At 51.0% G+C, this 27,965-nt stretch overlaps 1 protein-coding gene and 1 long non-coding RNA gene across 4 annotated transcripts; one reads left to right on the forward strand and one right to left on the reverse strand.

Moving 5' to 3' along the window:
* Positions 1 to 995: 995 nt before the first annotated feature.
* SUPT5H (SPT5 homolog, DSIF elongation factor subunit) lies at positions 996 to 27,494 on the reverse strand. Of its 3 annotated transcripts, none has more exons than XM_020889083.2 (29): positions 27,389 to 27,494; positions 27,046 to 27,123; positions 21,417 to 21,582; positions 17,982 to 18,047; positions 16,877 to 16,946; positions 16,692 to 16,760; positions 16,523 to 16,588; positions 16,198 to 16,228; positions 15,389 to 15,457; positions 12,376 to 12,627; positions 11,164 to 11,253; positions 10,987 to 11,057; positions 9,292 to 9,397; positions 8,969 to 9,062; positions 8,744 to 8,880; positions 8,166 to 8,321; positions 7,920 to 8,066; positions 6,935 to 7,081; positions 6,724 to 6,849; positions 5,778 to 5,862; positions 5,330 to 5,449; positions 5,146 to 5,248; positions 4,935 to 5,062; positions 4,738 to 4,843; positions 4,129 to 4,287; positions 3,642 to 3,810; positions 3,323 to 3,526; positions 1,498 to 1,593; positions 996 to 1,421 (listed from the first exon to the last, which is right to left on the reverse strand). In XM_020889083.2, exons 2-29 carry the CDS (start codon positions 27,118 to 27,120, stop codon positions 1,278 to 1,280), a joined length of 3,252 nt encoding a protein of 1,083 aa, XP_020744742.2. In that variant the 5' UTR covers positions 27,121 to 27,123; positions 27,389 to 27,494; the 3' UTR covers positions 996 to 1,277. The 3 variants fall into 3 exon arrangements, with proteins under 3 accessions (XP_020744742.2, XP_070306990.1, XP_070306991.1); XM_070450889.1 differs by having other exon boundaries at positions 27,381 to 27,461; XM_070450890.1 differs by lacking the exon at positions 4,129 to 4,287.
* On the forward strand, positions 1,588 to 6,559 carry LOC139029867 (uncharacterized). Its single transcript, XR_011482119.1, has 3 exons — positions 1,588 to 2,098; positions 2,400 to 4,431; positions 6,003 to 6,559. It is a non-coding gene; the product is annotated as an uncharacterized lncRNA (long non-coding RNA).
* Positions 27,495 to 27,965: the final 471 nt, after the last annotated feature.

The raw sequence follows: 27,965 nt of genomic DNA on the forward strand, positions 1-27,965 counted from the left end.
GGTTGTGTTACTTTTGGAGGGGAATGGACTGGTCCTTCTTATCTGGTACACAGATGGCTCCTAAGTTGGGTGGTGGAGACATGGGTGCTCCTGACTTATCTTTTAAAACATTTGAACTATTTTAATATAATACAAGTTATATTACATTTGTAAAAAGACATGTGAACATCAAATGAGAAAAGTGAAGGTGGTTAAAGTACTAAGCCCCATTCTCTCCACTTCTCCCCAGCCCCACACCCAAGCCCTTAGACAAGCTACAGCGATTCTGATGTTACTGCTAGGTGGACTCAAGGGAAAGGACCATCAGATGCTGTAGCCTGCACCATAGGTCCTCCTATTTAGATTTGTGGAGGGATTGTTGTTCCGCCACTCAGTTGTGTCCCGACTCTGCAATTCCATGAACTGCAGCACGCCAGGTTTCCCTGTCCTTCACCATCTCTCGGAGTTTGCTCAAACTCATGTTCACTGAGTCAGTGATGGCATCCAACCATCTCGTCCCCTTCTCAATCTTTGTCAGCATCAGGGTCTTTTCTATTGAGTCGGCTCTTTGCATCAGGTGGCAAAAGTATTGGAGCTTCAGTTTTAGCATTCCGTTCTTCCAAACAATTGACTGGTTTGATCTCCTCGCGGAGGGATACTGACTTTCACTTAACTCAAGCATGAGTTAGATGTAACTTTGTCAAGCACATAGCAGTCTCTGTTCTAAAATCTCTGTCCAGTGTCTTCTCATACATTCAATAGTCTCTGGGGCAGGGAGTATCATTTCCTAGCTGAGATGAGTTCAGTCGCTCAGTTGTGTCCGACTCTTTGCAACCCCATGAACTGCAGCACGCCAGGCCTCCCTGTCCATCACCAACTCCTGGAGTTTACTCACACTCATATCCATTGAGTAACATGAGGCTTAAGTATGACCATTATCTGCTGAAGACCCCACAGCAAGGTATTAAGTGGGGTCTGCAAGTGACCCCACTTACAAACCAGAACACAAACAGACAGGCCTTTTGACCAAACAGTTTTTTATTGAAAGACCGTAACACAAAAGCAAGCTGGAGGAGGTGGGGAATAAGAAGGTGGGGACCCTCCCCAGACTCTACTCAGATTCCCATGAATATCAGGGAGGGAGATAGGAACGCAGAAAGGAAAATAAAAGAAATCCTGAACCACCAGGCTAGCCCTGCTCCTGGCCCTGGATCCGGAGTCAGAGCCAAGGGCCAGGGAAGGAAAGAGGGATGCTCTCCATCTGCCAGGTTATCTGCCAGAGTCCACCCTGCCTGCTTTTAGGCCTCCAGGAGCTTCCCCAGGAAGCGGAGGTTGAGGATCTTGAGCTGTTCGTCAAGGTCCATGCGGACAATGCCATCCTCACCATCGATGCTCAGCAGGACACCTGTGGCTTCCCGATCCTCACCCAGGATCACCTTCACCTGGAGGGGGACAATACACAGGGTCAGGGGCCATGGCAGCAGCCCCATGCCCCCATGTCCCCTTGCCCTCCCTTACCTTGTTGTTCTTGGTGGGGGTGATGGGCTCCAGGTGCTCACTGGAGATGCTGACGACCTTCTCACTGTCTTTCAGGTACACAGAGCACATGCCTCCCTGGGGGTGGGGAGAGCCTGGTCAGCCTGGCCAGCGCCCAACACAGGACTAATACTCCCCTGCCCTCAAGGGACACAGGATCAGGACTCATTCTAAGAAGTCACTTTCCCAAGGTGACACAGGGGCAGGAAAGGGGAAGGCTGGGCCTGGTTCCAAGGCCTGGGGTCTGTGGTGCAGAGGGGATTGGGGGGCAGGGTGATCAAACCAGCAAGAGAAGCATCTGCATGAAGCTAACTTAGGGCAAAAGGGAGACTGCTGCTCAGGCCCTTCACTCGTGTCCCACGCTGGCCTCAGCTTCTCCCTGACACTTGCTCCTCCTCCTGGGCCTCTGTCTCAAGGATGGCCCCGAGGTCCCTGGCCTGTCCATTTAGGCTCCTGAGGCTAAATTAGGCTCTCTCCCACCTCCCTCCTTCCCACAGCCCAGTAGTGCAACCTGACCTCCCCCTGGGCTCCCAGCCCCTGATCCAGTCTCACCACACCTGATCCGTCTATGACACAGCAACAAGTGAGTTAATTCCCAACCACACATCTGATTCCATCCCTGCTGAGATGCCCACCCACCAGTGTCCTCAGGGCACAATCCAAGTTCTCCAGGCTGGCATGTAACCTGCTCTAGCCTCCCCTTTGGCCTCATGACTCACCTTCCCCATTGACCCTTTAAGTTCCAGCCACAATGAATAGACTTCAATTCCCCACATGTGCCAGGTTTTCCCTCCCCTCCAGACTTCTGCACATGCCCTCTAGCTAGAGCACCCTCAACCCGCTCCCTGGCCATTTCCCTTGGCTTTCTCCTATTCATTCTTCAGGTCTTGACGCAGACGTAACCTTCTCCCTGAAGCGCTCCATGAACACTTATAACGTTGCGTAAGGTGCCTCCCCAGGCTTCACATAGCTCCCCTTTCACTCTGTGCTTCCCATATCCCAGCTCTGGCCATTCAGGCTGTCTGGGGACATGTCTATCTCTCCCACTGGAATGTGAGATCTGTGAGGGTAGGGCTGGAGCTATCTTCATCTCTAGTGTTTAATTAATTCAATTAATATTTACTGAAAGGCCAACAAAGTGCCAGTCCCTCATCGAGAAACTGGAGCCACTTAGGAAGAAAATACAGATCTGGCAATCAAAGAATCACATATGGGTAAACTAAGCTTTTAGGCAGCAGGTAGACAACATGAAAAAGAATTTCACGGACCTGCAAGAGACAGACCTGGGACAGCCCAGGTGTTGCTCTGAAGGATGAGTAGGAGTTAACTAGACAAAGAATGGAGGGAAAAGAGTTCTAGACAAAGGACCTTAACGAGTAAAGGCCCTGAGGCTGAGAAGAATTCAGTGACTAGGAAGAACGAAGGTCGGCAGAGCTGAAGCAGGGGCGCCGTGGGGTCTGGGGGTCTGGTGCTAAGCCAAAGCCTAGCACAGAGGAGCACTCAGTTCCTGTTACTGAACTGATAGAAAAGTATGTCAAAAAATAACCATACTCCTGGGCGCCAGTCACTAGATCTCCCAGGCTGACGGGGGCCATGAGCATAAAAGGCAGAACTCCCTGCCTTGTGAAATTCTGCATGTCAAACCTTTCCACATCTACATCTTGAGCTATAAACAGCTACTGGAAGATGTGGATAGACAGTAAGAAAAACAAACAACAATGAAAACCAGAACAAACCAGTAACCACAGAGACTGGGGACCCCAAAAGAGAGGATGCCTGCCCACCCGCCAGCTGGGGCCTTACTTACCGTGACACTGCGGATGACTCCCGTCTGCCCCACCACCTGTGTATCCAGGTAGGTGTCCCGCACCTTCACCTGGATGTCAGTGGTCACCCAGTCGCTGGAGTTCTGTTCAATGCCTGAGCCCGGCGTGTGCGGGTTGTAGCCACCAGGGGAAGGAGCTCCAGGTGTCATCGGACTGTAGCCCACGGGGCTCGGGCTGGGGCTGGCCTGTAGGGAAAAGGGGATGCGGTTGCTGGGAACAGGTCATTTGGCCTGGGTGTCCCTATAGGCCCAAGGCCCATCTTAGCCCACCACACTCAAGGACGTGTAAGTTGACCAGTACCTGATATGCCATTGGCGAGGGTGTGGGGTGGTAGCTGGCTGGGGAGTGGGTATTCTGATAGCCTGCTGGACTTGGCGCCACCTGGTGGTAGCTCTGAGGGCTGGGGCTGGGCTGGTAGGAGCCTTGCGGGGAGGGGGCCGCATAGGGGGAAAACTGGTCTGTGTTGTACCTGCAGAGACAAGGAGCGAAGCGGGTATTAGTTGGGGGCATTAGAAGGTGAGAGAAGGGACTTCCCTGGTGGTCCAGTGGTTAAGAATCCGCCTTGCAATGCAGGGGACCTGGGTTCGATCCCTGGTCAGGGAACTAGATCCCACAGGCGACAACTAGTTCACATGCTGCAATGAAAGATCCCACATGATGCAACGCAAACCCAATGCACCAAATAAATAAATATTAGAAGGAGAAAAGGAGGTGATGGCAGTGAGGAAGCTTTGGCAGCAGGAAGATTTTGGCAGCAGCTGATAAGGGCTAGCCCCAATGGACTCACATGGCTGGTGTCCCTGGAGTCTGTGGGTTGTACTGTGGGTTGACCTGCGGGGACGAGGGGTCTGGGTAGCCAGGTGTTTGGGGGTTGGGGGTGCCCCCGTAGGCCTGTGGGGATGGGGTAGGCTCATCATCAAAGGCATACTCATATTCTTCCTCAGCCCTGTTGGGGAGAGAGGTCTGTTGAGAATGACTATGGTGATCACAACAATGTAGCAAATGCCTCCAGGACAGCACGGAACACCAGGCAAAACCAAGGCAACTTCATCCTCACAAAAAGCCCCATCCAGAGGCCTCCGTTTCACAGGTGAGCAGACTTGGGAAACAGATGAGGCTGCCTGTCCAACGTCACGCAACCAGCCACATGACGACGGTCACACACAGTTTTCAGGCCCAGGTCTAATCCCAGCTCACTACTCTGATGGGAGCTGGGGAAATTACTTTGCCCCCAGCTCTAGCAAGGCCTACCCTCCTTCATATGACCAGCCTGGGGCTGGGAGCAGAGGACTCAGGGTAGGTCACACAGACCTGACCATTCCACAGATACCCAGTGGAACCACTCGTGCACACGGGCACACACACTCAGGGAACCCTGCCCCCAGCCGCAGCTCACCGTGACGGTGTGTTGGGGTTGTTTGGATCCCAGGCCCCACTCTGGGCAGGAGTGCGGCTGCCGTCATGCAGGGGCGTCTGAGAGCCATAATGCGGGGTGCGGCTGCCTGGAACGGGAGAGAGGTGTGTCCATCAGTTCTGTCCTGTCTCCAGACCCCTCCATATCGCCCCTCATCCCTGTCTGCCGGGAGCGCTCACCATCCTGGAGGGGCGTCTGAGAGCCGTACATGGGCGTGCGGGAGCCAGAGCCGTACATGGGCGTCTGGGAGCCATACATGGGTGTCCGCCCGTAGGTCGAGGCCATGCCGCCTGGGCGCCGTGAGCCCCTGTAGACACAGAGAACAAGTGGGGTGAGCAGGGCCCTCGCACTGCCCAACAGCCTACCTCCCAGCCCTGCCCTGGCCCGTACACAGTGGTGAGGCGCTGGCGGTCCACAGAGATGGTCTGGCAGGTGGAGTGCAGCTCCACGCGGGCAGTGGACTCCGTGGCATCCTTTACCACACCAATGTAGCCTAGTGGGGAGGCTAAAAGTCAGCGGGCGGGCTCTCCTCCCCACACCCCTCCCCAGGCCTCCACATGGCCCCGCAGGTCACCTTTGTAGGGCCCCTGGGAGATGCGCACAGTCTGTCCGATGAGCTCGTTGTCTCTCCGCCCTCGGCCCCTGCTCATGCCACCACTGCCACCACCTGGGCTGCCAAAGCCACCGCGCTGACCTTGGAAGGCAGAATGTCACTAGTCCCCGGTCCACCCCCAACATGCTGTGCCCATAGCCAGGGTTCCTTCCAGCCCCCTCTTCGCCTGACTCCCCCAAACCTCTGGGTTAGGAGTCTCCTCTGGGGGCCCCCCACCAGAGCCCTGGGCTTTCCCTTCACACCCCTGACCACCCTGGGCTGTCACTGCTGGTGGGGGGTTGGGGGTCGGGTATCCCCTGGGCTGTGAGTCTCACCATGTGCAGGCCAGCCCAGAGCAGATAGTGAGTGCAGGCTGAACAGCCTCCCTCCTCCACCCCCCAGACACATCCACACCCTTGATCCCCCTCACCTCCAGCACTGGGGTGCATAGGGCTGCTGATCCGGGGGCTCATAGGGGCGAAGCCTCCTACTGTGAAGTTGGTCACATCTCGAGGCTGGGGGAGGGACAAGAAGTGAACTGGCAGCCAGGGCCCGACTGACAGGTTCCCAGGCCCCACACATCCCACATCTGCTGTCTGAACCTGCCCAGCAGCCATCCCTCCCTCCTGGTCACAATGCCTCAATTTCCCTTTAGGAAAACTGCCACCCCTACGCCACTGTGGGCCTGTCAATCAAGAGGCAAGGAGTGGGACTACCATGTGGCGGTCAGGGATTAAAACCCCTAGTGACATACAAACTGTAAGCCACGGGGATTCAGCATTCCATCTGCAGGGCCCCGAGGAAACCATCTCCTGACCCCAGCTCCCCAGATCCCACATCTGATTTCCTTTCGAATACCTAGTTCTGCACAACTTCCTACAAATCCCACCTCAGGACTGTGCTGTCCCGAGACATTCATGGGGCGCCCCGACCCTTCCTTCAGGTCTCTGGCTCAAATGCCACCTCCTCAAGGAGGTGAGTCTGTCCTAACGTCCTCTCTAAAGCAGCAACCCCCATACTCTCCATCTCCTTATCCTGGTTTATTTTTCTTCATCATCAGCCCAAGTTGTACTATGCATGTATTTATTTATCTGTTCATCTCCAGAGTAGCAGCACTAGGACAGAGTTTTTTGTATTGTTCACCGGCGCAACTCCAGTGTCAGACACCCAACAGGTGCTCAATAAAACTGAATGAATAAATGATTTGGTAAATAGATCAGAATCTCAAAACCGTTTTTTTCACAATTTGCCAAGGACCTGACACTGACATCTGCCCTAACCCTCCACAAGCCCATTTGTGTCACTCCTGAGGCCAGGGGAGCCCAGAGGACTGAGCCAGGTAGCCAGTAGACAGGGTACCACTATGCCCGCCTCACCTTCGAGCCCCCTGCCAGCACCAGGTGGCGGGTCTTGCAGACAAACATGCCGCCGTTCTCCACCAGTTTCTTGCAGTGCAGGAAGGCGAAGCTGCGGAAGAGATGGCGAATCTCGCCTTCCCGGCCCTGGACAAGGGAAGGACAGTCAGCTCGTGGCCATGCCCCATCCCAAATCTCTCAGTTGTAACAGATGGACAAAGCTTATACTCACCGAGTGGGGGCCATCAATGACCTTGACGATGTCCTTCACATGGATATTATTCTGTTCTGAGTCCAAGGCCACAGCAAAGCGGTTGTCTTTCTTCCGGGTCACAGCCTGGTGCCTGACAGTCACCACCTTCCCATACATGTTCAGCACCTACAGAGGGAGGGGAGGGGATACCGAGCAGCTGAGAGTGGAAAGGGGTCATGTGGGGCAGGGCCTCCCTGCAGTGGGATGGTTCTTCCTATAGGAGACTGTCCCAAGCGCTGCAGGATGTCTAGACTTCCTGACTCTGGGGCAGGCGATGTTGGCAACCACCCCCTGGGCACCGGGTCAACCAGAAATGTCCCCCATCATTCCAAAACACCCTCTAGAAGGAGACTCCATTCTGACTGAGCATCAGGGACCTGAGATGAGCAGAGGAACAAACATTAACATAATAATTAATGTCTATCCATCACTCTGTGCCAGACGGGTGTTAAACTCTTCACACAAGACTCCACTGAGGCCTCAAAAGCTCCCTGAGATGGGTGCTGTCACAGCTCCCATTTTAGAGGGTAAATCTCAGGCCCAGAGAGAGCAAGTCAGTAGCTCAGGGTCACACAGCAGAACATAAAAGAGGTGAGATGTGAATCCAGAGTCCAGGGTCCTCAGCGTTTATACTCTGGCTGCCACACCCTCAATGAGGGGAGGCAGACACGGGCAGTACCCAGCCCTTAGCCAAGCACCCAGTGCCCAGGTACACATCTGACTGCAGGGGTTCAGTCACAGCTAATGCAGCATGTGCCGCTACTATTGCCTTTTCACAAGGTGTGACACTGAGGCACAGCGAGGGTACCTGAAGTGCACTTGCCCGACCGATGTCACACAGCGGCCCTGCGTGACAGAGCCGGGTCTGCACCCGGAGCAGTCTGGGTTCTCAGCCACCTTGCTCCGCCACCTCCCAGGATGAAGAGCCAGAGGGAGAGGAGGCCCCTGTGTGCAGCACACACACCTGGAAGGTCTCCCGCTCCAGTCGCACGATGACACCCACGGTCTGGGGGTCCAGCTGCACCAGCTCCCCCCATTCGTGCTGGCCCCCGACATCCACACCTGATGCCGTCTCCGAGCAGAGCTGCAGGTCCCGGGGGAGCACCTTCAGCTGTAGGAGATGGGAGTGGGTGAAGCAGGGTCCACGTGGCTCATTGGCCTGGGTCTCCTCCGTGCACATCCACCCCGCTCCCGGCCCCCCACCAGCTACCTCGTGCATGGTGAGGTCAGAGAAGAGGATGACGAAGTTCTCCTCCACCCGCACGATGAGGCCTGTGTCACCCTCAAACCGACCAGCGATCACCTTCACGTGGTCCCCCATCTTGAAGTACTTGCGAAGTTCCTGGGCTGGGAACTCCAGCATGTCCTGGGGATGGGGGTGAGGGCAGCGAGCAGGTTAAGGAGGTCACCACAGACCACGTGGCCACCCGCCTTCAGATTCCACTCCATATTCCCAGAAAGTCCAGGCCACAACCCACGCCAGGCTCACACCCCCAACCGGAGACCATCTCAGGCCACGGGGACCACCCTCAGCCTCCCCCAGAGACCCAGGATATCAGCCTGGACAAGCCTTAACCCTGGGCCATCCCCAGGACATATGACACCAGGCTACAGAGACCTCCTCAGACCCACCTGGAGACAGCCCCACCCTAGACACACACTAGACAAGTATCTGGACAAGTGTCAAACGCACCTACCCCCAAGCAAACTAAAACCAGTGACCTCAAGAATACTCCATGGTTTTATCATGCTCTCAACCCAGCACACACATGGGAGGTATGGCCCCACCTTGAGGTCCTCGTGCTTGGGCATGATGGTGATCTTGTTGCCATCCACACTGAGGATCTTGCCCTGCAGGTTGATGAGCTCGCCCTCGCACACCTCCACGTTGTCCCCGGGCTGGAAGTTGTGCTCCCGCTCCTTCCCTATGGGGGCAGACACAGGGCTAACCTGGGGGCTGCTCACCATGGGCCACCCTCTCCTTGGACTGGGTTACTGACCGTGACCTCATACCTGTGCTTTCAGTCACCACCTCCAGGTCGATGCCCTCTGGCTGGTCCTCAAACTTCTCCAGCTCAGAGAGTGTGGGCTTCACACCCTCTGTGATCTGAGCCCCAAAACAAGAGGAAGAGAAGGAAGCAGATGAAGGTCAGTGGCACAGCCCAGCTTAATGGGCTGGAAAGCTGGTGAGGTTCTTCTCCTGGGGATACTCCTTTGAGGATTACCTGGGACAAACCCAGATAACCCACTGCTCTGGGGCCTGGACTGCAGGAGGGAGAAAGCTGGGCCTCCCTGCTCACCACCACCCTTAGCATGACTCCCTCTGGGACCCTTACCACAGCAGACATGGCAAAGCTCTTGAAGAGAAAGCCCTTCCGGCTGTAACGGTTCCCCTCGAAGATGAGGAAGTCACCGTCGGAGGCAACGTCACCCCCCAGGGATCTGGGATTTTGTGGGAGAGAGAAGAGGGTGTTAAGAGGCTTGCTGGGCCTCAGTCTCCTCTGCTGGCAAAGGGGGAAGAGGACACGGGGTGTCTGAGCCATCCCATCCCAAACACCCACTCTGGGTGGGAGTGACCTCTCACAAAGCTTGAAGGCCCTGCCTCAATGGAAGGGTACACAGCTCCTACCCCTCTGCACTCTGCTGCCCCCTTCCCTGCTTTATTTTTAAGAACAACTCATTAACACCCTCTGATGAGCTCCTGTTTGATACATCAACCTAGAATGGCAGCTCCAGAAGGGCAAGGACTCAGCATCTTTTATTCACTATTTAACCTACAATGGTGCCTGGCACCCAGCAGGCACTCACTTGGTGAGTACGAGCTAGACAAAGTATCAGACTGTGCTAACAGTTAACATTCACATACACGTGACCTCACTGACTCCTCTCCAAAGCCCGTGACATCAGTAATATGACCTTCATTTTCCAGGGCAGTGTGAGAATGAGGCTCAGAGAGGGTACACGATACGGCCAAGGTGGCCAAGCCTATGAGCCTAAGAGTCAAGGTTCAAATGCAGGGGTTAGGACTCCCAAGCCTGTGCTTTAACTCTACTGGCCTGCACGTGGGGTCGAGCAGGCGGACCCTCAGATCCTGCCTCATGCTGCTAGAGTAGGGAGGGAAAGCCCGTCCCCTTCTCAAAAAGGGGAGTGTGTGGAGCAGGCTGGATTCCTCCTGCCGACCATCTTCTTACACACTGGGTGTATCTGGGGAGAGGGGATCGAGTGTGCTCAGCTGGGCAGGTCTGGGCACTGCGTCAGACTGACAGCTGCAGGGCAGGGAAGGGTCACTCTGGTTTGTTCTCAATAAGGGGATTTCCAGTTGGGGGGAGGCCAGTGCTGTAAATGAGTCCAATTCAGGCATGTGAAGTATTAATCTGGCCTGGCCTAGAGGCATTAGCCCAGCCTGGCAGATCAAAAGGCTCATTCTACAATCCAGCCTTTATCAGAATGAAAAACTGGCTGCTCACGCTCATGATGTGTTCCAGAGCAGGACCAGAGGGCAAGTGTCACTGGCTGCTTTTATTTCTCCATCTCCTCCCCGCCGGAGACCGCAGCAGCCCTAGGACAATGAAAACCCTGGGGTGCTCCAGAGGTCCACTCAGTTCGGGCGGGGAGCGGGGGACAGAGATGTCCTGAGCAGAAGGGGCTCTGCAGCCCCATCTGAGGTGTCCAGGCACTAGGAGATCAGGGAAAGAGACTATAAGGCCTGATGTGTCGATAAATCTCATTTCAATACGTGATACCATTCATCACACTGACTAGGTAACAAGTGCTATTTTGGGTGCACACACATATTAATTCTCCTGAGTCTCAGTGCAATCCTAGGAAGCAGGGGTTACTCTTACTGATCTTTGCAGCAGAGGAAACTCTGAGGCACAGGTATGTTAAATTTGGCTACGGCTACACTGCCAAGCTAACCACTCACGAACTAAACCCTCGACAGCTCTGGGAGTCCAGCTCTACAAGAGAACCTGCAAAGGGACATCCTACACCACAGATCTGGGCACCCAGCCCAGCCCAAGGACACTCACCTGATCTTTTCTGCATCAAACAGCCTCTGTGGGGGCCGCTTAAACTTTTTCCTTTTGGCAAACCAGTCTTTCTGTGCAGGAAAAGAGACATGGATCGGAAGGTGAGGGATGAGGGCTTGGCCACCAGCAGAGATCAAGCACTCCCTCCCTGCCTCCAGCAGCACATCCCCACAGTACCAAGCTCATGCGGGCCTTAATGCGGTCGTAGTCGATGCGTGGGATCATCTTCAGGGAGATGGTGTTTTGACTGGGTTCCACGTAATCCACCTGAGAAGTCCAGTCGGGAGGTTAGCAGGGCCCCAGACTTCCCTCCCCAACTCCAGACACAGGGAGGGCGAGGAGATGCCAGGAAAGGCCAGGGACAGAGCATGATGAGAGGAAATGAAACTGCTGACAACTCCTCCAGATTCATTCTCCAGCCTGTCATCCCGCCAGCCTGAAATTAAGTACCCACTGACGACGTGACAACTCCATCTGGATGTCTAAAAGGCCCGCCAAACCAAGCATAACTGCAGCTAACCTCCTGATTGCCTCCAAACCTGCTCCTCTCCCCACAGGTCCCCTCCATTCTTCCTCTGGCTCAGGCACACAAAGTGGGAGGCATCCTTCACTCCCATCTTTCTGTTACACCCACACCCAACCTGGAAGCAAACCTGTCAGCTCTGCCTTCAACAATTCTGCCCTCTTCTTCCCCCTCTACTACTGCGACCTAGGTCCTGTCCACCGTCACCTGCACCCCGGACAGCAGCATCCTCACTGGTCTCCCTGCTCCTGGGGCCCAATCTTGTCTATTGCAGGGTTTCCTTAGCCAGGTGATCCTTTGTTGTGGGGGACTGTCCCAGGGCTTGTCAGATGTTGGCAGCATCCCTGACTTCTATCCACTGGATGTTAGAATCAACTCACTTCCCAATTAAAACCACCAGAAATGTCTCCATTCTATGTGAAAGGTCCCCTGGGGGTACCCCTGCTTGAGAATCAGGCTTCCCTTGGAGCCTCCCATCTTACTCCAGTAAAAGGCAAAGTTCTTGGATGGGCCACACACCCCACTGTCTCCCTGAGCTCATCTCCTGCTACTCTCACCCTCACTCACTCCGCTTCACCCAGGGATGGTGCTGGCTCACATGCTGCTTTCTGCCACACCTCTTCCCTGAGCACTTCACATGGCTCACTCCTCACCATCTTCAGATCATTACCTAACACTCATCCAACACCCACAGAAAATGGTCCTCCATTTCCTATGTGTTCGCAACAAAGTCCAGACTCTGCTTCACCTAACCTGAGTGGGGTTCTGCTCTCTAATTAGGGGGCTGGAAAGGATAAAGCAAACGGAAGGGAGGATACAACAGAGAGCCCTGGCCTCCTCAGCTGCCCTAGCCCAGCCCCAGGCACCTGAGCAATGTCATCCTTGTAGATGCCCCGCTTGAGGCGGACCCAGGATTTGGGTTTCAGGTTGGCCACCTCCTTCACCACTTTGAGCACATCCGTCATCTCCTTGATGGGCACCATCTGCTGGTTCCAGTAGCCGAGCCGCAGGTTGCCCACACCCTCGATGGCCTGCTTCACGTGGGTCTGCTTGTAGGCCTCCACGTAGATGTAACCCTTCACGTGCTCTGGTGCCACCACCGACTTGATCTGCAGGGGCTGGAGGGCCAAGCCGGCGGGCAGAGACAGTGAGACAAGACTGCCAGCTCAGCAAGCTCTCTTCTAGGGATTTATCCCACAGAAACATGCTGTGCAACGACCCCATCACAAGGATGTTCACTGCAGTTATTATCGTAGAGAAAAAAGGTGCTTAGAGGTTAATTTACACCTGTAAACACCAACTTAAACATTTTTTCAAATCAATAACCTAAATTTCCACCTTAAGAAAATAGAAAAGAAAGAGGAAATTAATCCCAAAGCAAGCAGAAGAAAGAAACAATAAAGATCAGACTGGAAATAAGTCAAATAGAGGTTAGAAAAATAGGGAATATCACTGAAGGTGGTTGCTTGAAAAGATCAACAAATTTGACCAATCTTTAGCCAGACTGACCAAGGGAAAAAAGAGAAAAAACTCAAATTACCAAACTCAGGAATGAAAGAAAGGACATTACTACCAACCAAACCTAGAGAATTTTAAGGCATACTATGAATAGCTGCCTGCCAATAAATTAGATAACCTAAATGAAATGAACATTTCTTTTTTGTAGAAAAACATAAACTACTACAACTGACTCAAAAAGAAATAGAAAATCTTAATAGACCTATACAAGGTAACGATTTTGAACTAATAATCAAAAAACACACACGCACACCCACCCACTCACCCAAAGCCTAGGATTAGATGGCTTCACTGGTGAAATTTACCAAACATCTAAAAATTAACACCATTCCTTTACAAAAGCTTCCAAAAAACAGGAGGGGGACATTCCCAACCAGTCCTATGAATCCATTATTATCCTGATACCAAAACCATAAGAAAGACAACATAAGAAAACTACAGACTAAATCCCTTATAAACATAGATGCAAAAACCTTCAATGAAACAGAACATTAAATCCAGCAATATATTTTCATACAGTATGTGAACTGCATTTCAATTTTTAAAAAAGCACTAGACTGTTTCAGTATTATTCCTAATAGCGAAAAATGGAAACAACTTTACATTTCCTGGGCATGGAAAGATGATCATGGTGCTGAGAAAAGCTCTCTGCAGAATGATATGTATATAATACTATTTTATTTTTTAAAATACCTATTAGGTATTAGATATTTTAATATTCATTTAAATACAGAAACTCAAGTTTTTATTCCATGTTTTCCTGGTTTTGACAATACATATACCCAAAATGGTGCTTCCCAGGTGGTGCTAGCAGTGAAGAATACACCTGCCAATGCAGGAGACTTAAGAGACTTGGTTCAATCCCTGGTTAGGAAGATCCCCTGGAGGAGGGCATGGTAACCCACTCCAGTATTCTTGCCTGGAAAATCCCATGGACAGAGGAGCCTGTCAGGCTACAGTCCATGGGGTCACAAAGAGTCACACAACTGAAGCAACTTAGCACACAGCACATTTTTCAGGATGCAGAGAAGACAGTCTGGAAAGACACACAAGATTGTCTGCTCAGTCCCTCAGTCGTGTCCCCCCATGGACTGTGGCCCGCTAGGCTCCTCTGTCCATGGGATTTTCCCCTCAAGAATACTGGAATGGGTTGCATTTCCTCCTCCAGGGGATCTTCCCAACCCAGAGACTGAACCCGCATCTCCTGTGGCTCCTGCATTGGCAAGTGGATTCTTTCCCACTGAGCCACCTATGAAGCCAAGGCACACAAATCAACAATAATTACTTCTGGAAAATGTGACTTGGGTATGGAGAGATTTTGGCTTTTATGATATACATGTACCACTTCAGTCCTATCTCAAATGGGGTTACTAGAATCTTGCCCAGGGCACAAAGCAGAACTCTGAGCACATTTCAAATCACGATCTGCACATCCTGCAACTGTCCACTAGTGCCACTGACACACACCCACTGCTCGCAGGTAAAAGCAATGCACTTGGTCTAACACAAATTACATTCAGTGAAAAAGTTACCAGTCAGCACGACTTGGTTCCAAAACTAACAATTACGCCTCTGAAAACAATTACAAGTACCGAACACAAGCTGTAGAACAAGCCCTGGCTTACAGTTGGACGTGTTCAAAGAGAACTTAATTCTAAAGGTGCTGAGGTGCAAACAAGGGGCGCAGAGAGGGGAAGCGGCTTGATCAAGGTCATAGACTGAGGAAGCTGCAGGGGCAGGGGTTCAAAACTCGAGTCTAAAGACAGATCTGTGCCGTTCCTGCAGCATCTGCTGCCCTGCATGCAGTCAGCATTACTTCATGTTTTGTGTGCTGCACGTTAAGTGAGCCCTGAAGGGGCAGGGACCAGCTCTGGCATGCTCACTGCTGTACCCTCAGCATCTCTGAATGCCGGGGCCAGCCCAGAGGAGGGGCTCAACAGACTCTGATAACACTGAAAAAGGGAAGCAAGGAATTCTCCTGACAGGCCTGTTCTGTGATGCACTTAGCCACACTGCCCTCTGCTAGGACTCTCAACCAAACAGTAAGAGGGTGACAGCTGCCCACCAGGGTTGGTGAACAGGAAGAACTCACTCTCAGGCAGAAAAGGCTCAGGAAGCTAGATGGCTGACTTTCATAGGGGTGCAGGGAACTCTGCCAGAAATGCAGAAAGAATGAAGACAGCACCTCGACAGGCACAAAAGAACCCTTCAATCCAGAATGGAGTCATTTTCTAGCTGAAGCAACTCTCTTAACAGGCAGTGCTGCTCAGCTGGGGTACCTGGTACCCCTGAACCTGTTCTGTCTCTCACTCTGGGCTTTACCCATCTCTCACACTGAGGCTGCCTGCCTATCCGACTTACCGTGTCTGTGAACTGGTAGGCAATGAACTTGCGCATCAAGGAAATGGCTGTGGCCCGTTCCTCCCCAATCTGGAAGAATAAAGGCAGGCTTAAGAGAAATGATAAGATGGAGAACAGGACACAGAAAGTGGGCAGGAGAGAGCAGTAAGGAAGACAGAGTCAGGGCGGGCAGGATAGGTGTATGGGATTAAGAGCTACAAACTACTATGTATAAAATAAAATAAAGCTATAAGGATATACTGCACAGCACAAGGGACACAGCCAATATTTTATAATAAATATGAAAGCAGTATCTTTAAAAATTGCAAATCACTATGTTGTACACCTGAAATTTACGTAATATCATAAGTCAATTACAACTCAATTAGAAAAATAAACAAAGACAGTGTCATTGGGCAAAAGATAAAGTAAGATAGCAGGAATTTTCCTGGCTGTCCAGTGGTTAGAAAGGACTCGGTGCTCTCACTGCCAGGGGCCTGGGTTCAATCCCTGCTTGAACTAAGACTGCACAAACTACACAGTGCGGTCAAAAAAAACAAACAAACAAAACCAGGAAAGAGAGAAGAACAAGAGAGATGGAGGGCTTAGAGGGCAAGAGGTATAGATAGCAAGAAAACCTCACTAAGTGAGGGAGAGGGGAGGGGATGAAGAGGGTGGGGGAAGGAGAGAGAAGGATGTAGAGGCAGAGAAAGAAGGACCAAGAGACTGACAGGTCAAGGAGACCCGGGAAGGACAGAAGGTGAGTTCCCCTGACAAGGCCGCTTCTCCAATCCTCTGCCTCCCTCAAGCCGTGAGGCCAGGGCACACACCTTACATTTGACAGTCCACAGATTGGGATCCCTGACAGGAGAGGAAAAAGAAGCCCTTTAGTAAAACTATCTCCTCATGGGAAACATACAAATCACCACACCCACCCCTCTTCCTCTTCCTCCACACCCTCTCCCTTCTCCATCCTGCCATCCGCAGGCAGAACGAAGGAGAGAGAAAAGTGCCAACTTGCCATTCCCTTCTTTCCCCACCAGCCACCACTCCATCTGTGCAACTTTGTGACCTGATTTACTTCAGGGAGTGAGCCATGTTGGCACATCACCCCATAAAAATTCCCACCTAAGCCCTCCTGTCCCACCCTCTTACTTGACTCCTGGGAGCAGCTGCTGCTGGGTGATGTCATCCGAGAGCTCATCAGACCCTCCATACACCCTGGAGAGAGAGGGGCAGTCAGGCAGGAAGGGGCCTGACAGACCCGACCCTTCTAAGAGACCACATGCTCCCAGCCCCACCCCGGCCCAGCACACGCCCTTACGTCTCTCCCACAGATGACTTGGCGTATTTCTTCATGTAATACTCGCCCAGTTCTTCTTCTCGCTGGTCCCTGGGGTGTGTGAGAAAAAGTGAATGAGAATGGAAGGTTGAGGAGAGAAGGGTGGGCTGACCTGCCCCCAGATCTCCCCATGGAAGCCGGTCTCACCCTTTCCCATCTCAGCTCACCTCCAGAGGTTTTGCAGGCGGCGAGCCCCAGACCGGTCTTCATCCAGAACAACATTGTCGATGTTGGAGGCTGCGAAGAAATGGGCAGACAGGGTGAGTAAGGGGAGATGAAGAGCGGGGGCCTGGAGAAAGCAGTGGGGGATTGGGGGTCAGAGTTGGGTCCTGGGGCAGGAGACACCTCACTGAGGATAGCCCCACCCCCCAGGCCCTGTTCTGGCCCGCCAGCATCCTGCTCTCGGTGACCATTGGGGGTGGGGCCCAGGAGTTGGGGATACCCAGTTGTTCATAGCCACTCACAACCACTGTCTAAGCACACCCTGAACTCCGTCCCACGCCACTCACCCAGCCCTTCACCCCTGCAGCCCACAACACTCACACATATACGCACACACTAAACACACACATACTTCCCCAGGCCAGATCTGGCCCCAGAAGCCCCTGCCTGTGGACCCTGCATGAGTCAGAGCCCCCAGGGCTGGACAGGGTCAGGGGTGAGGGAGGGTGTCACGGGCAGAAAGGAGATGTCAGGATATGGGGGGAGAGTGGGGAATCACACTTACCTTCAATCTCTTCTACTTGGAGGAAGAGGAGGTGGTGGTGGTGGTGGTGGTGGTGGTGGTGGTGGTGGTGGGCGAGGGCAGACAAAGTATGAGCCAAATTATAGCAGCGAAATCAACCAATGGGTGGGGGAGAGGGGAAGGGAGGGACACAAGAAGGTTGAAAATCAAAAGTAAAGGCCAGGCACCAGGTGGTTGGGGGAGAAGCCGAAATGTATGAGGCGCACAGAACGGAAAATAACAGGGAAGGGGTGGCACTGGCCCAAGAAGTGGGGGGTATCTTGGGATACAGCCTGCCCCCCACCACACAACCCCCAGAAGGGATTCACTGGGGCCCTGGGATCCCAGAGTCCTCTCCCCACAGCCCCCAACCCCCCAACTCATGGGCCTAAAAGGAAAAAGGTACAGAGCTGGTCTCTCTGGCAACGACAGAAAGAAGCAAGGTGAGGAGGGTGTGGGGTAGGATAGTGCAGGGGGGTGGGGGATGGGCTCTCAAGACCCTCTCGGCCACACCCCCGGTGGTCTCCCAGAGGTGGGGCCCCCCTCACCTTTCTCCAGGATGTCCTCTGCTCCATCCTCCCACTGGTCCTCATCCTCATACTCATCATCCACATCTGAAACAGGAATGCCAAGTGGTCAGGGGTGCAACCAGGGCAAAGGTGACCTCATAACACCAGTTCCCAGAAGACATCTCCTCCGGACAACAGGTACTACAGACTCCCAGCTTCCAGATCAGGACGCTGAGGCTTGGACAAGCAAGGGTCCTTCCTGCCCAAGGCCTCAGAGCTGCTTTAAGCCCCAGGGTCAGTTGCATGTGTGGATCCACCTGACTCTAAGTCATCTCTCCCTCCCACCACCCACAGATCCATTTTAAAAACAAGATCCAAATAAGCAAGCAAAAAAGTTCCCTCCTAACTATTAAGGGAAGACTGGAAGATAGTTTTTTGTTGTTGTTTTTTTTAAAGACAGGGTTCATGGTTTGTTGGTTTTATTACTATTCTCTTACATTTCTAACAGCCAACACTTAATGTGAGGGTACCCAGTGCCCTGCCCCTCCTCTGAGTACTTGCCAGATTACTCACTGAATCTTCCTGGCCACCCTAAGGGAGGTACCACCATCCTTCTAATTTCACAGTAAGGGATCCAAGACACAAAGAGGTCATCTAACTTGTCCAAAGGCGCTAAACTGGTACCTGAGAAGCAGTCTGGCTCCAGGGTCCATGCACTTCACCTCTTCGCTAGTTACATATATTCTTTTGCATGTATCAAAGACTACACTAAAAACAACATGACAAAAAATTCTGAAGTGTACAGAAGATGTAAGTGTTCAGTGAGTCTCCCTCCCATTTCTAAGCCCTTTCAGTCCCCTTTCCCAGATGCAACTGTGTGACCAGCTTCGAGTCTAGAGATAATCTGGCCACACGTAAGAAATGCCTATAAACCCCCCCCACTACTATTTTCCCTCCACACAATTTTTTAACCCATTTCTGTCTCACCCTTTCTTTAAGCAGTAAGACTAGCTTGGAGCTCTTCCACAGCAGCACATGCCTCGAATGCTACCTGATTATCAGCCCTGTAGCTCATCTTGCTGTTGCTGTTTAGTTGCTAAGTCATGTCTGATTCTTTTGCAACCCCATAAACTGTATCCTGCTCCTCTGTCCATGGGATTTCCCAGGCAAGACTACTGGAGTGGACTGCCTTTTCCTTCTCCAGAGGATCTTCCTGACCCAGGGATTGAACTCGCGGCTCCTGCATTGCAGGCGAATTCTTTCCTGCTGAACCACGAGGGAAGCCCAGAGTTCACTGCACCAGGCCCTACTCATCAGTGCACACTGAAGTCACCAAACATTTGCAGCTGCACAGCAGACTGCAGCAAGCATCTGTTCTCGTATCTTTACGTACCTGGGGGTGAAGTCCTCAGAGGGAACTGCTGGTTCTGAGGGTCCCTGCATGGTGAGTGTTAATGGGCACTGCCACATAGCTTTCCCACTGCAGTACCTAGTGACGCTCCCACCGCCACTAAGTGGGTGTCCCTAGTGACAACCATCTGTGTCAGATGGCATGTTATCCACTCTCTTGATCTGAGCCCATCTGCTAAGACCTTTTCTCTAAGCAAGGACTCCCTCCCCCTCAGCCTTTGAGAAAAGGCCTGAAGCTCTCTGAGAACCAGGTATACCCAGGGCATCTCCTGTCCTTCTGTTCCCTGGTTTCCTCCCCGGTAAGAGGGTCCCAAGAAAATGAGGGGTGGCATTCCAAGTCGCTCCCCTTTGCCTGGGCATAGACAAGCACAGAGACAAGCATTGCTTGTACAGATGGTGAGAGTATCAAGTAGTGTGACCTTTCTGGGAGCTCATATTTGGCCAAAGGTATCAAAAAGCTTAAAAAAAAATATGTATCCCCTTTGTCCGGCAGTTTGACTTAGGGATTTACCATATAGAAAATCTGCAGGCTCTATGTTAGATGAAAAAAACTGCATCTTCATTTTCACTAATCTCTAAGTATTTACATCTATCATGAACAATGGCAATAAACCACAGCAGTGTTAAGCAGTGAAGTCTGGTACTTTCATAGCATAGTATAACTACAAATACCTCAAAATATTACTCACAGTCATTGCTACTTCAAAATTAGATTCTTAACAGATCCTCCATTAAACCTTGCTTTTTCAATGTGCTAAAATAAAGAGCACATATATCACAGTGTTCTTTTTTTTGGCTGCATTGCACAGCATACAGAACTTCCCCAATTAAGGACTGAACTTACACTCCCTGCAATGGAAGTACAGAGTCTTAACCTTTAGCCCACCAAAGAAATCCACATTACAATGTTCTTTTAATATTTAGATACCGTACTTCACTATAATTGTTTTCTTTGGAATCCTATGTAGTTTTTTTAAATGCATTTCACAACATGATTCTGAGGAGGGTTAGGGACTCACTTCCATAGGCTTCACCAGACTCTAAAAGGGGCCACAGCACAAAAAAAGATTAAGAACCCCTAGCCAAGGTAATAACTTGCATATCTGTGTTTAGATATACATGGAGATATTCACAGCAATGATGCTTACACTGCTGAGAATTACACAGCTTCAATGTCCACCGAAAGCCTGACTCCACAAAGCACATTTTAGAATGGAACACTAAGTAGCCATCAGAAAAAACATATTTCTGTGATGATGATACTAACAGTCAAAATGTACTGAGGACCTGCCAAATGTTCAGAAAACTTTCCTTACCTTTAACTGAACTCATTTAACCTAAGCTATCTACATTATATACACCTCCACAATTGTTGAACAGAAAAGCAGTTGCAGAACAGTTAAATATGATGTGGGCCCACGTAACATGAATAAATAACCACCCTGTTTTCTGAGGGCTTACTGCAGGCTGGCCATTACATTTTGGGTTGCCACCAACTTGATGTGCTTTACATGCTTGATCCCCCAAATCCCTGAAAAAATCCCTGCTGAAGTAGGTGGACCTGCCCGCTGCCTTGTACAGAACAGGCTGCCTTGTACAGAACAGGAAAGAGGCTGAGAGAGACAGGCAGTCACTTGCCCAGGGCCCCTGGGGAAAATAGCAGAGCCAGGCCAGGATCTGTCCGCCTCCACTGCCCTGTCTAGCTGCCTACTTCTAGGTCACCTGAGCTTTTCAGGACTAGCACGACATATCGTTAGTTTTTTAAAAACATGACAATGGTATTTTAATTCTGTGTTTTAAAAGGATCTATTTCACAGGTTATTCAGAGGAATATTTGGGGGTAAAATTATGTATTTGAGATTTGCTTCAGCATCTTCTGGGAGTGGGTGGGAGTGACGAGGAATACACAAAACCAGTGCAGCATTGAGCTGCTCACCGCTGGCGGCACACAGGGCACCATATACAGTCCTACTGCTGCGTGTCTGACATTCACCGAAAGAAAAAGTTCAACAGGTACGGTACACTTCCAGTGTCTGCTCAGCACTCGCCGGCCCTGCCACATACCAGCCTCATCCAGAATGAAGCCGCCATGGCGGGGTTTCTTGGGGGGCCGGTCGTCATCTTCCTCCTCCTCTTCCTCATCATACTCTTCCTCCTCTTCCTCCTCCTCTTCCTCCTCGGGCTCTTCCTCCTTCTCACTGCCCGCTGCACTCCGCCGCTCCTCCTCTACCTGCAGGGTCAGGGAGGTTGGGGAACCAGTGTTCTGAACCCCCCAAATCCAGACACCATGCTCTCCATCCCTAAATCTGACCTCAGCTCTACCTGGCCGATCACTGGCCCCTCTGCTCTATGAACACGCCCTTCCACCCTGGCCAGGCCTCCCTGGTAGCCATCCTATCTCAGTGACAGCACCACCATCCACCCAACCAGCATCTGGGAGCCGACCCGGACTCCCCCTCCGCTAGACCTCCTTGCTAGCCTCTGCCGAGCCTTTGAACATCATCTCTCCTTTAGGCTTGATCCTTGGTTCCTGTCTTTCTCTATACTACGACTCCCCCAGGCCATCTCATCCACTCCCTTGGCTGTGGTAACATCTTTGTGACAATGACTCCCATATCTGTTTCCAGTCTACACTGCCTGCCAAGGTCATTGATCACCTTCCATAGCTAATTCTGTGGACAGTCTCTGGTCCTTATCCGTAAGACTTCTCACCCCACTGACTTCTCTCTCCCTAGGGAAATGCTCTACCCTTGGTATCTGTCACATCACACTCTCCTGGTTTTTCTCTAACCTCTCCACCTGCTCCTCTGCAGGCTCCCCTTACTGGGCTCACCCCTCAAATGCTGGTGTCAATCACCAGGGTTCAGCCAAAGGCCCACTTTCCTTCTCCCTCTATGCACTCTCTCTTTCTGGCCCTTTTATCTTCCATGATCTCACTTCCTGTCTCTGTAGATGACAATCCCATCTGTCTCCAGTCCCCAACTTTCTCCCAGAACTAGACACCCTCGTGTGCCAACAGCCTCCTGGATACCTTCCCCCGATGTCCTCTGAGCCCTTCATATTCACCATGTCACGAACTGGTGTCAGGGTCTTTCCCTAGACTCATGCTAGCTTCCTCTAGCTCCCGCTAGGCACCAAACTCTTGATCTTTCTACTTTCTGAACATTATCTCTTCAGTCTGTCCCTTCTCCATCCCCAGAGTCCCCCAGCCTAGGCCAGAACACTGCCCTCTAAAGTTGAATCTTTGCCTCAGCCTCCTTTCCTGTCTCGTGACCTCCAATCCCTCTTTTCATACAAATCACAAAAGGAAATGATTCATACCAAACAGTATCCTCAAACATTAACCTTTCCCTCATTAACTTCATGACTTCTCACCATCTCCACATCAGAACAACCGATTTGATATTTTTCTTTAAATTCACTGGAAATTTTACTGAAGAGGCACTTCTTTTGCTTTTAAACATTTCAGAAGTTAAGACTCTAAATGTTAGCTTGTTATAAATAGGGCTCCCCAGTCGCTTAGCTGGTAAAGAATCTGCCTGTAATGTGGGAGACCTGGGTTTGACCCGCGGGTAGGGAAGATCCCCTGGAGAAAAGAAATGGCTACTGACTCCAATATTCTGGCCTAGAGAATTCCATGGACTATCCATGGGGTTGCAAAGAGTAGACAGGACTGAACAACTTTCACTTCACTTGTTATAAATAGAAAGTAACCATAAAGTTAAAAGAAAAACAATGTTAACTAAGTTCCAACATGATATTGTTGCCTCCTGCAGGCTAAGCCTAAAGCCTGTTCTCCCTGCCAAACACAGAGACTAGCAAATTTCAGACAGGTGTTCAAGACAGAGTAGCACTAAAGTGAAACTTACTCCATGACCCAATTAAAAGATAAAATGTGCAAATAAAAAGGAATAACTGTCTTACTAAATAATTCATTGTGGTTTCAGGTCTTATTTTTACTCCACCTAAAAGCACTTCTCATTACTTCCCACCTGGGAAGCATCCTACTGTCTTGGGAAACTATGATCTAAAACATGAATCTGATCATCTAGTCCCTTGCTGAAAACAGCCAGGGCTCCCCACTGCCCTCAGGTAAAGAACCAGTTCCCCAGCAGCCTGGTATGGAAGTGCACGTGTGCCCACTGCCTCTCCCTCTCGAGCCACCTCCCCAGGCTGCCGTCCTAAGTGCTAGGTCTAAACCCAATGAACCTCTTACAGCATGCTCTCCTAGCACTGTCCACCATCCATCCTCAGCATTAAAAGCCATCTTCCTCTGCCTTTCGCTCAGACCTCTATCAAAATACTCCTTCAGGAAGTGATGCTTGCCCTCTCCCCACCAGGGAGAGTCAGGCACATTCTCTAGGCTCACAATCCTCTGGGCTTCCACAATCACAGCCCTGACCACATGAGCTGGCTCCCTGAGTGAAAGGCTCAAGACAGCTCAGACACTCCTAGGTCCTCAAAACCACTCAACCCAGGGCCGGGAACAGAAGACTTTAAAAATACAGCTGCCCCTCAGATAACATGGGAGTTAGGGGGACTGACCCTCTATGCAGTCAAAAATACACACATAACTTATTGGCAGCCCTCCAAATACAGGGTTTCTCAGTATCCACCATTATAAATCTCAGGATTTAACCCATCTTGGACCTGGGGTATAATATATTGTTGAAAAAAAAATCCACATATACTTGGACCCAAGCAATTCAAACCCATTGTGTTCAAGGGTCAATTGTATTTGCTCAAAACAGAATTCTGACTAGCCCATAGTATCCCTTATTTTAACTCAAATCAGGACCACAGCCTGATTTCCAGGAACTCTGCATCATCGCCCTGGGTCAGTTCCAGCAGTCTTCTTTCCAAACCTGGCTCCCCATTCTCCGAGGAGACAATTCTTACTATTATCTCTGTTACCTCAGGGTTTGAACATGCTCTGACACAGTCCATCCTCAGCATGCCCTGGAGTTAACCATCGGCTTATAAACTCTCTCGACCTCAACACAGAGCGCATGAGGGAGACTGTGATCCTAACATAACAAGAACTCAAGGAGCACTTGCTGAATGGATGAAGAAGAAGGTCACGCAGGGGCTTCCCTGGCTAGGACTCTGTGCTTCCACTGCAAGGGGCACTGGTTTAATCCCTGGCAATGGAACTAAGCTGAATAATAAGCCAGATAACTGCCTCAACGGTGGCTCATTATCTGCCTTATCTACCTGTCTATCTAGGGCTTCCCGATGGCTCAGACGGTAAGGAATCTGCCTGCAATGCAGGAGACCTGGGTTTGATCCCCGGGTCGGGAAGATTCCCTGGAGGAGGGCATGGCTACCCTCTCCAGGATTCTTGCCTGGAGAAGGACAGAGGAGCCTGGTGGGCTACACACAGTCCATGGGGTCGCAGAGTCGGATATGACTGAAGAGACTTAGCACACACACACACCTGTCTATTCACAGGAGCCAGTCCTTTAAGGACCACGTCAACACTTGGCTGTCTAAAAAGCCCAGCCAGGGAACTTCCCTGGTGGTCCAGTGGTTAAGAATCAGCCTCAAAAAAAAAAAAAAAAGAAAGAAAGAAAAAGAAAAGAATCAGCCTCACAGAGCAGGGCATGAAGGTTTGATCCTGGTCAGGGAACCTGCCAGGGAGCAACTGAGCCCAAGTGCGGCGAACTCCTGAGCCTGCCTGCACCGGACCCTATGTGCCACAACTAGAGTCCACGCTCCGCAACAAGAGAAGCCTCTGTGAGCCACAGCTAGGGAAAGCCTGCGCCACAACGAAAACCCAGCACAATTAAAATAAAACTATAAAGCCCAGTCAGACCTATCTCTGGAGGTGAGGAAAGCCCTCACACTGCCCTCCTGCCTTTCCTGGTGAGAGCAGGTGGGCCAGCAGGTGAGTTAAAAGACTGATGTGGAAAAAAAAAAAAAGCCCGCTGTGGTGTTAGGGAAGTGAGACTTGCATAGTACAAACCACACTACCGCAGCCAGGCAAAGGAACTGGGGATCCTGGTCTCATTACCACCAGGCTTTAACCACAAGCTCAGTGTCTTGAAGCCATGAGTCAGAGGACCAAGGACCCAGTGAGACAGCTTGAAGGAAAGGCTTTTCTTGTCATCTTCCCATTTGCCCCATTCCTATTCTGGCAAGCTAAGGACTCCTCAAAGAGCATGACAGGGCTTGACAATCAAATGTCTGCAAGTGGGCAAGCAGGAAACATAAGTAAATGAGGCAGTTCAAGGGAAGCCTATGGCACTCTCCATCTATCTGATGTTTCCAGAACCCAGGTTATGAAATCTTCCTTTTCTCAAATCTGCATAATGACAAATGGCAATTAATATACTCTGGGAACTAGAGAAATTCCCAGTTTTAAAGGTGGGTGTCAGGATTTCCCTGATGGTCCAGTGGTTAAGACTTTGAGCTTCCACAGCAGGGGGCACGGGTTTGATCTGTGGGCAGGGAACTAAGATCCTATATGCCATGTACAGTGAAAAAAGGGGGGGGGGGGGAGTGGTGGTGTGCCACTTTTTGAGCAAAGGGCTGCTGTGGGCCTCACCTGATTTTCACATAAAATTTTTTACAAGTGTTGCAACTAACTTTAACAATAAACTGGTATTTCTGTAATCACAGTGTCATCTCTTTGTTAGTCTGTAATCATTGTCTACTAAATCAATGTCTACTAAATGTAAACTCTGTGAAAGCAGAAATTTGCCTTGCTCCACTCTCTTTAACACCTAGGAAGTCTCTGGAACAGAGCAGAAGGTGCTCAAATATTCATTTGTTCAACAAATGAATAAATAAAAAATAAATAAGAGGCTAATAGCAGAATAAAAGAATATCTACAATCAGATATGTCCCAGGAAATGTCTGTATTTGGTTCCTAAACACTGACATTCAACAGACCCAAAGCCACAGTGATCTTTTCAAAATATTAGATCATGTCCCCCCTTTGCTCAAAAACTTCTCACGGCTTCATCTCACTCAGTTAAGGATAAATTCCTCACCACAGCCTTCAAGATCTGACATGATCTGGCTCCTGTTAGTGCTATGCTGCTCTCTGATACAGGCAAACTGGACTCCTTACTTTCTGACACCACAGACACGCTCCCAACTTTGCACTTGCTCTTCCCCCTTATGGGAACACTCTTCCTGCATATGACATGACTCACTCCATCACCACCAAATGTCACCCTCCTCCCAGATGCACCATGGTCCTACTGAAAGTTCAACCAGGACTCCCTAGTCCCCTTCTCTTCTCTACATTTATCCAGTGTCTTCTAGCTTAATAAATGACTTACTGATCAGCTGTGTTTGTTTACCTTCACCAGAGCAAAGAAAATTTTTTTTTAAAAAACCCTGCTTTGTTTACTGGTTTAGCCCAAGGGTTAAGAACAGTGTCTAGCATGCAGTAAACACTAAAAGTATATTTCTCCAAAGACTAAGCATACCCAAAAATAAAAACTAATATTTCTTACTATGTGTCATGTCCTTGCTATCTCACTCTATCTGGAACATCCAAGGCCTCCGCACCTGTGCTTCTGCTTGACTTGGGCTTGCCTATTTCTCTCTCTCTCCTTCCGGACAATCTGTAAGTTCCCAGAGACCAGAGCTCGTCCTGATCCTCTCTAAGCTCCCACAGGAGCCGTTCTACCCTGGTCCTATCCCCAAGCCCCGTGTCTCCCCCAGCGTCCCGGCCACAGACCTCGGCCTCCTCGCCGTCACTGCTGCGCTCGCTGTCCTCCTCCTCGGAGAAGTTGCTGTCCTCGCTGTCCGACATCTTCTGCTTGCAGGGAAAGACAGCGGCCTCAGAGCAACCCCCAGTTCGGAATCCCACCCCGAGCCTCAGTTTCCCCTAGGATTTCCAGGGAGAAGAAAAACCCCTAAGCGCACTTCCGGCAGCCTTGTTCTAGTAACCGTGAACCCGAAAGAGAACCCCCCCCCACGCCACCTGCCATACCTCCCGAGCTCCTAATACAGTCTCTACGCCTCTCTGGCCCCCAGCAACCCCCTGGCCTGCCACCCCGGCCTCCAACCCACCCCCTCACCGCTCTAGCGACTCCTTAGCCTTCTCTACCAGCTGCTGTTCACACGACGCCTAACTGGGATTGACGTGCCCTCTCGCGAGAATCTACCACTTGGCCCCGCCCGCCTAACGCGAGACTTCCGAGGCTCGTCCCCGATGACGTACCTCAGGACGCCATATTGAGTGTGGCAGAGATTTTTTTTAAAGTAGGGCGTGGAGCCGACATTTTCGGAGGGTCAAATGGGCGTGTTTTAACTCCCTTCTGATCAGCCTTTTCTAGCCAGAAGTAATTTAGTCCAGATGTCTAACGCAGTTTGCTAAGCCGTGAGGATGCAGGGAATTAGCAAATAGTAACAAATTTGCAAATAAGTCAGATTCTGTCTCACAACCTTTGAAACATTCCTGGGAGGTAGATACCCCTATTTCTCAGACGAGGTAACCTAAGCTCAGAAAAATTATCTATGTAACTGGATGGGCCACCTGATGGGAAGAACTGACTCATTGGAAAAGACCCTGATGTTGGGAAAGATTGAAGGCGGGAGGAGAAGGGGACGACAGAGGATGAGATGGTTGGATGGCATCACCGACTCAATGGACCA

Source organism: Odocoileus virginianus, chromosome 20 (assembly GCF_023699985.2).
Source record: "Odocoileus virginianus isolate 20LAN1187 ecotype Illinois chromosome 20, Ovbor_1.2, whole genome shotgun sequence".
NCBI classification, from domain to species: domain Eukaryota; kingdom Metazoa; phylum Chordata; class Mammalia; order Artiodactyla; family Cervidae; genus Odocoileus; species Odocoileus virginianus.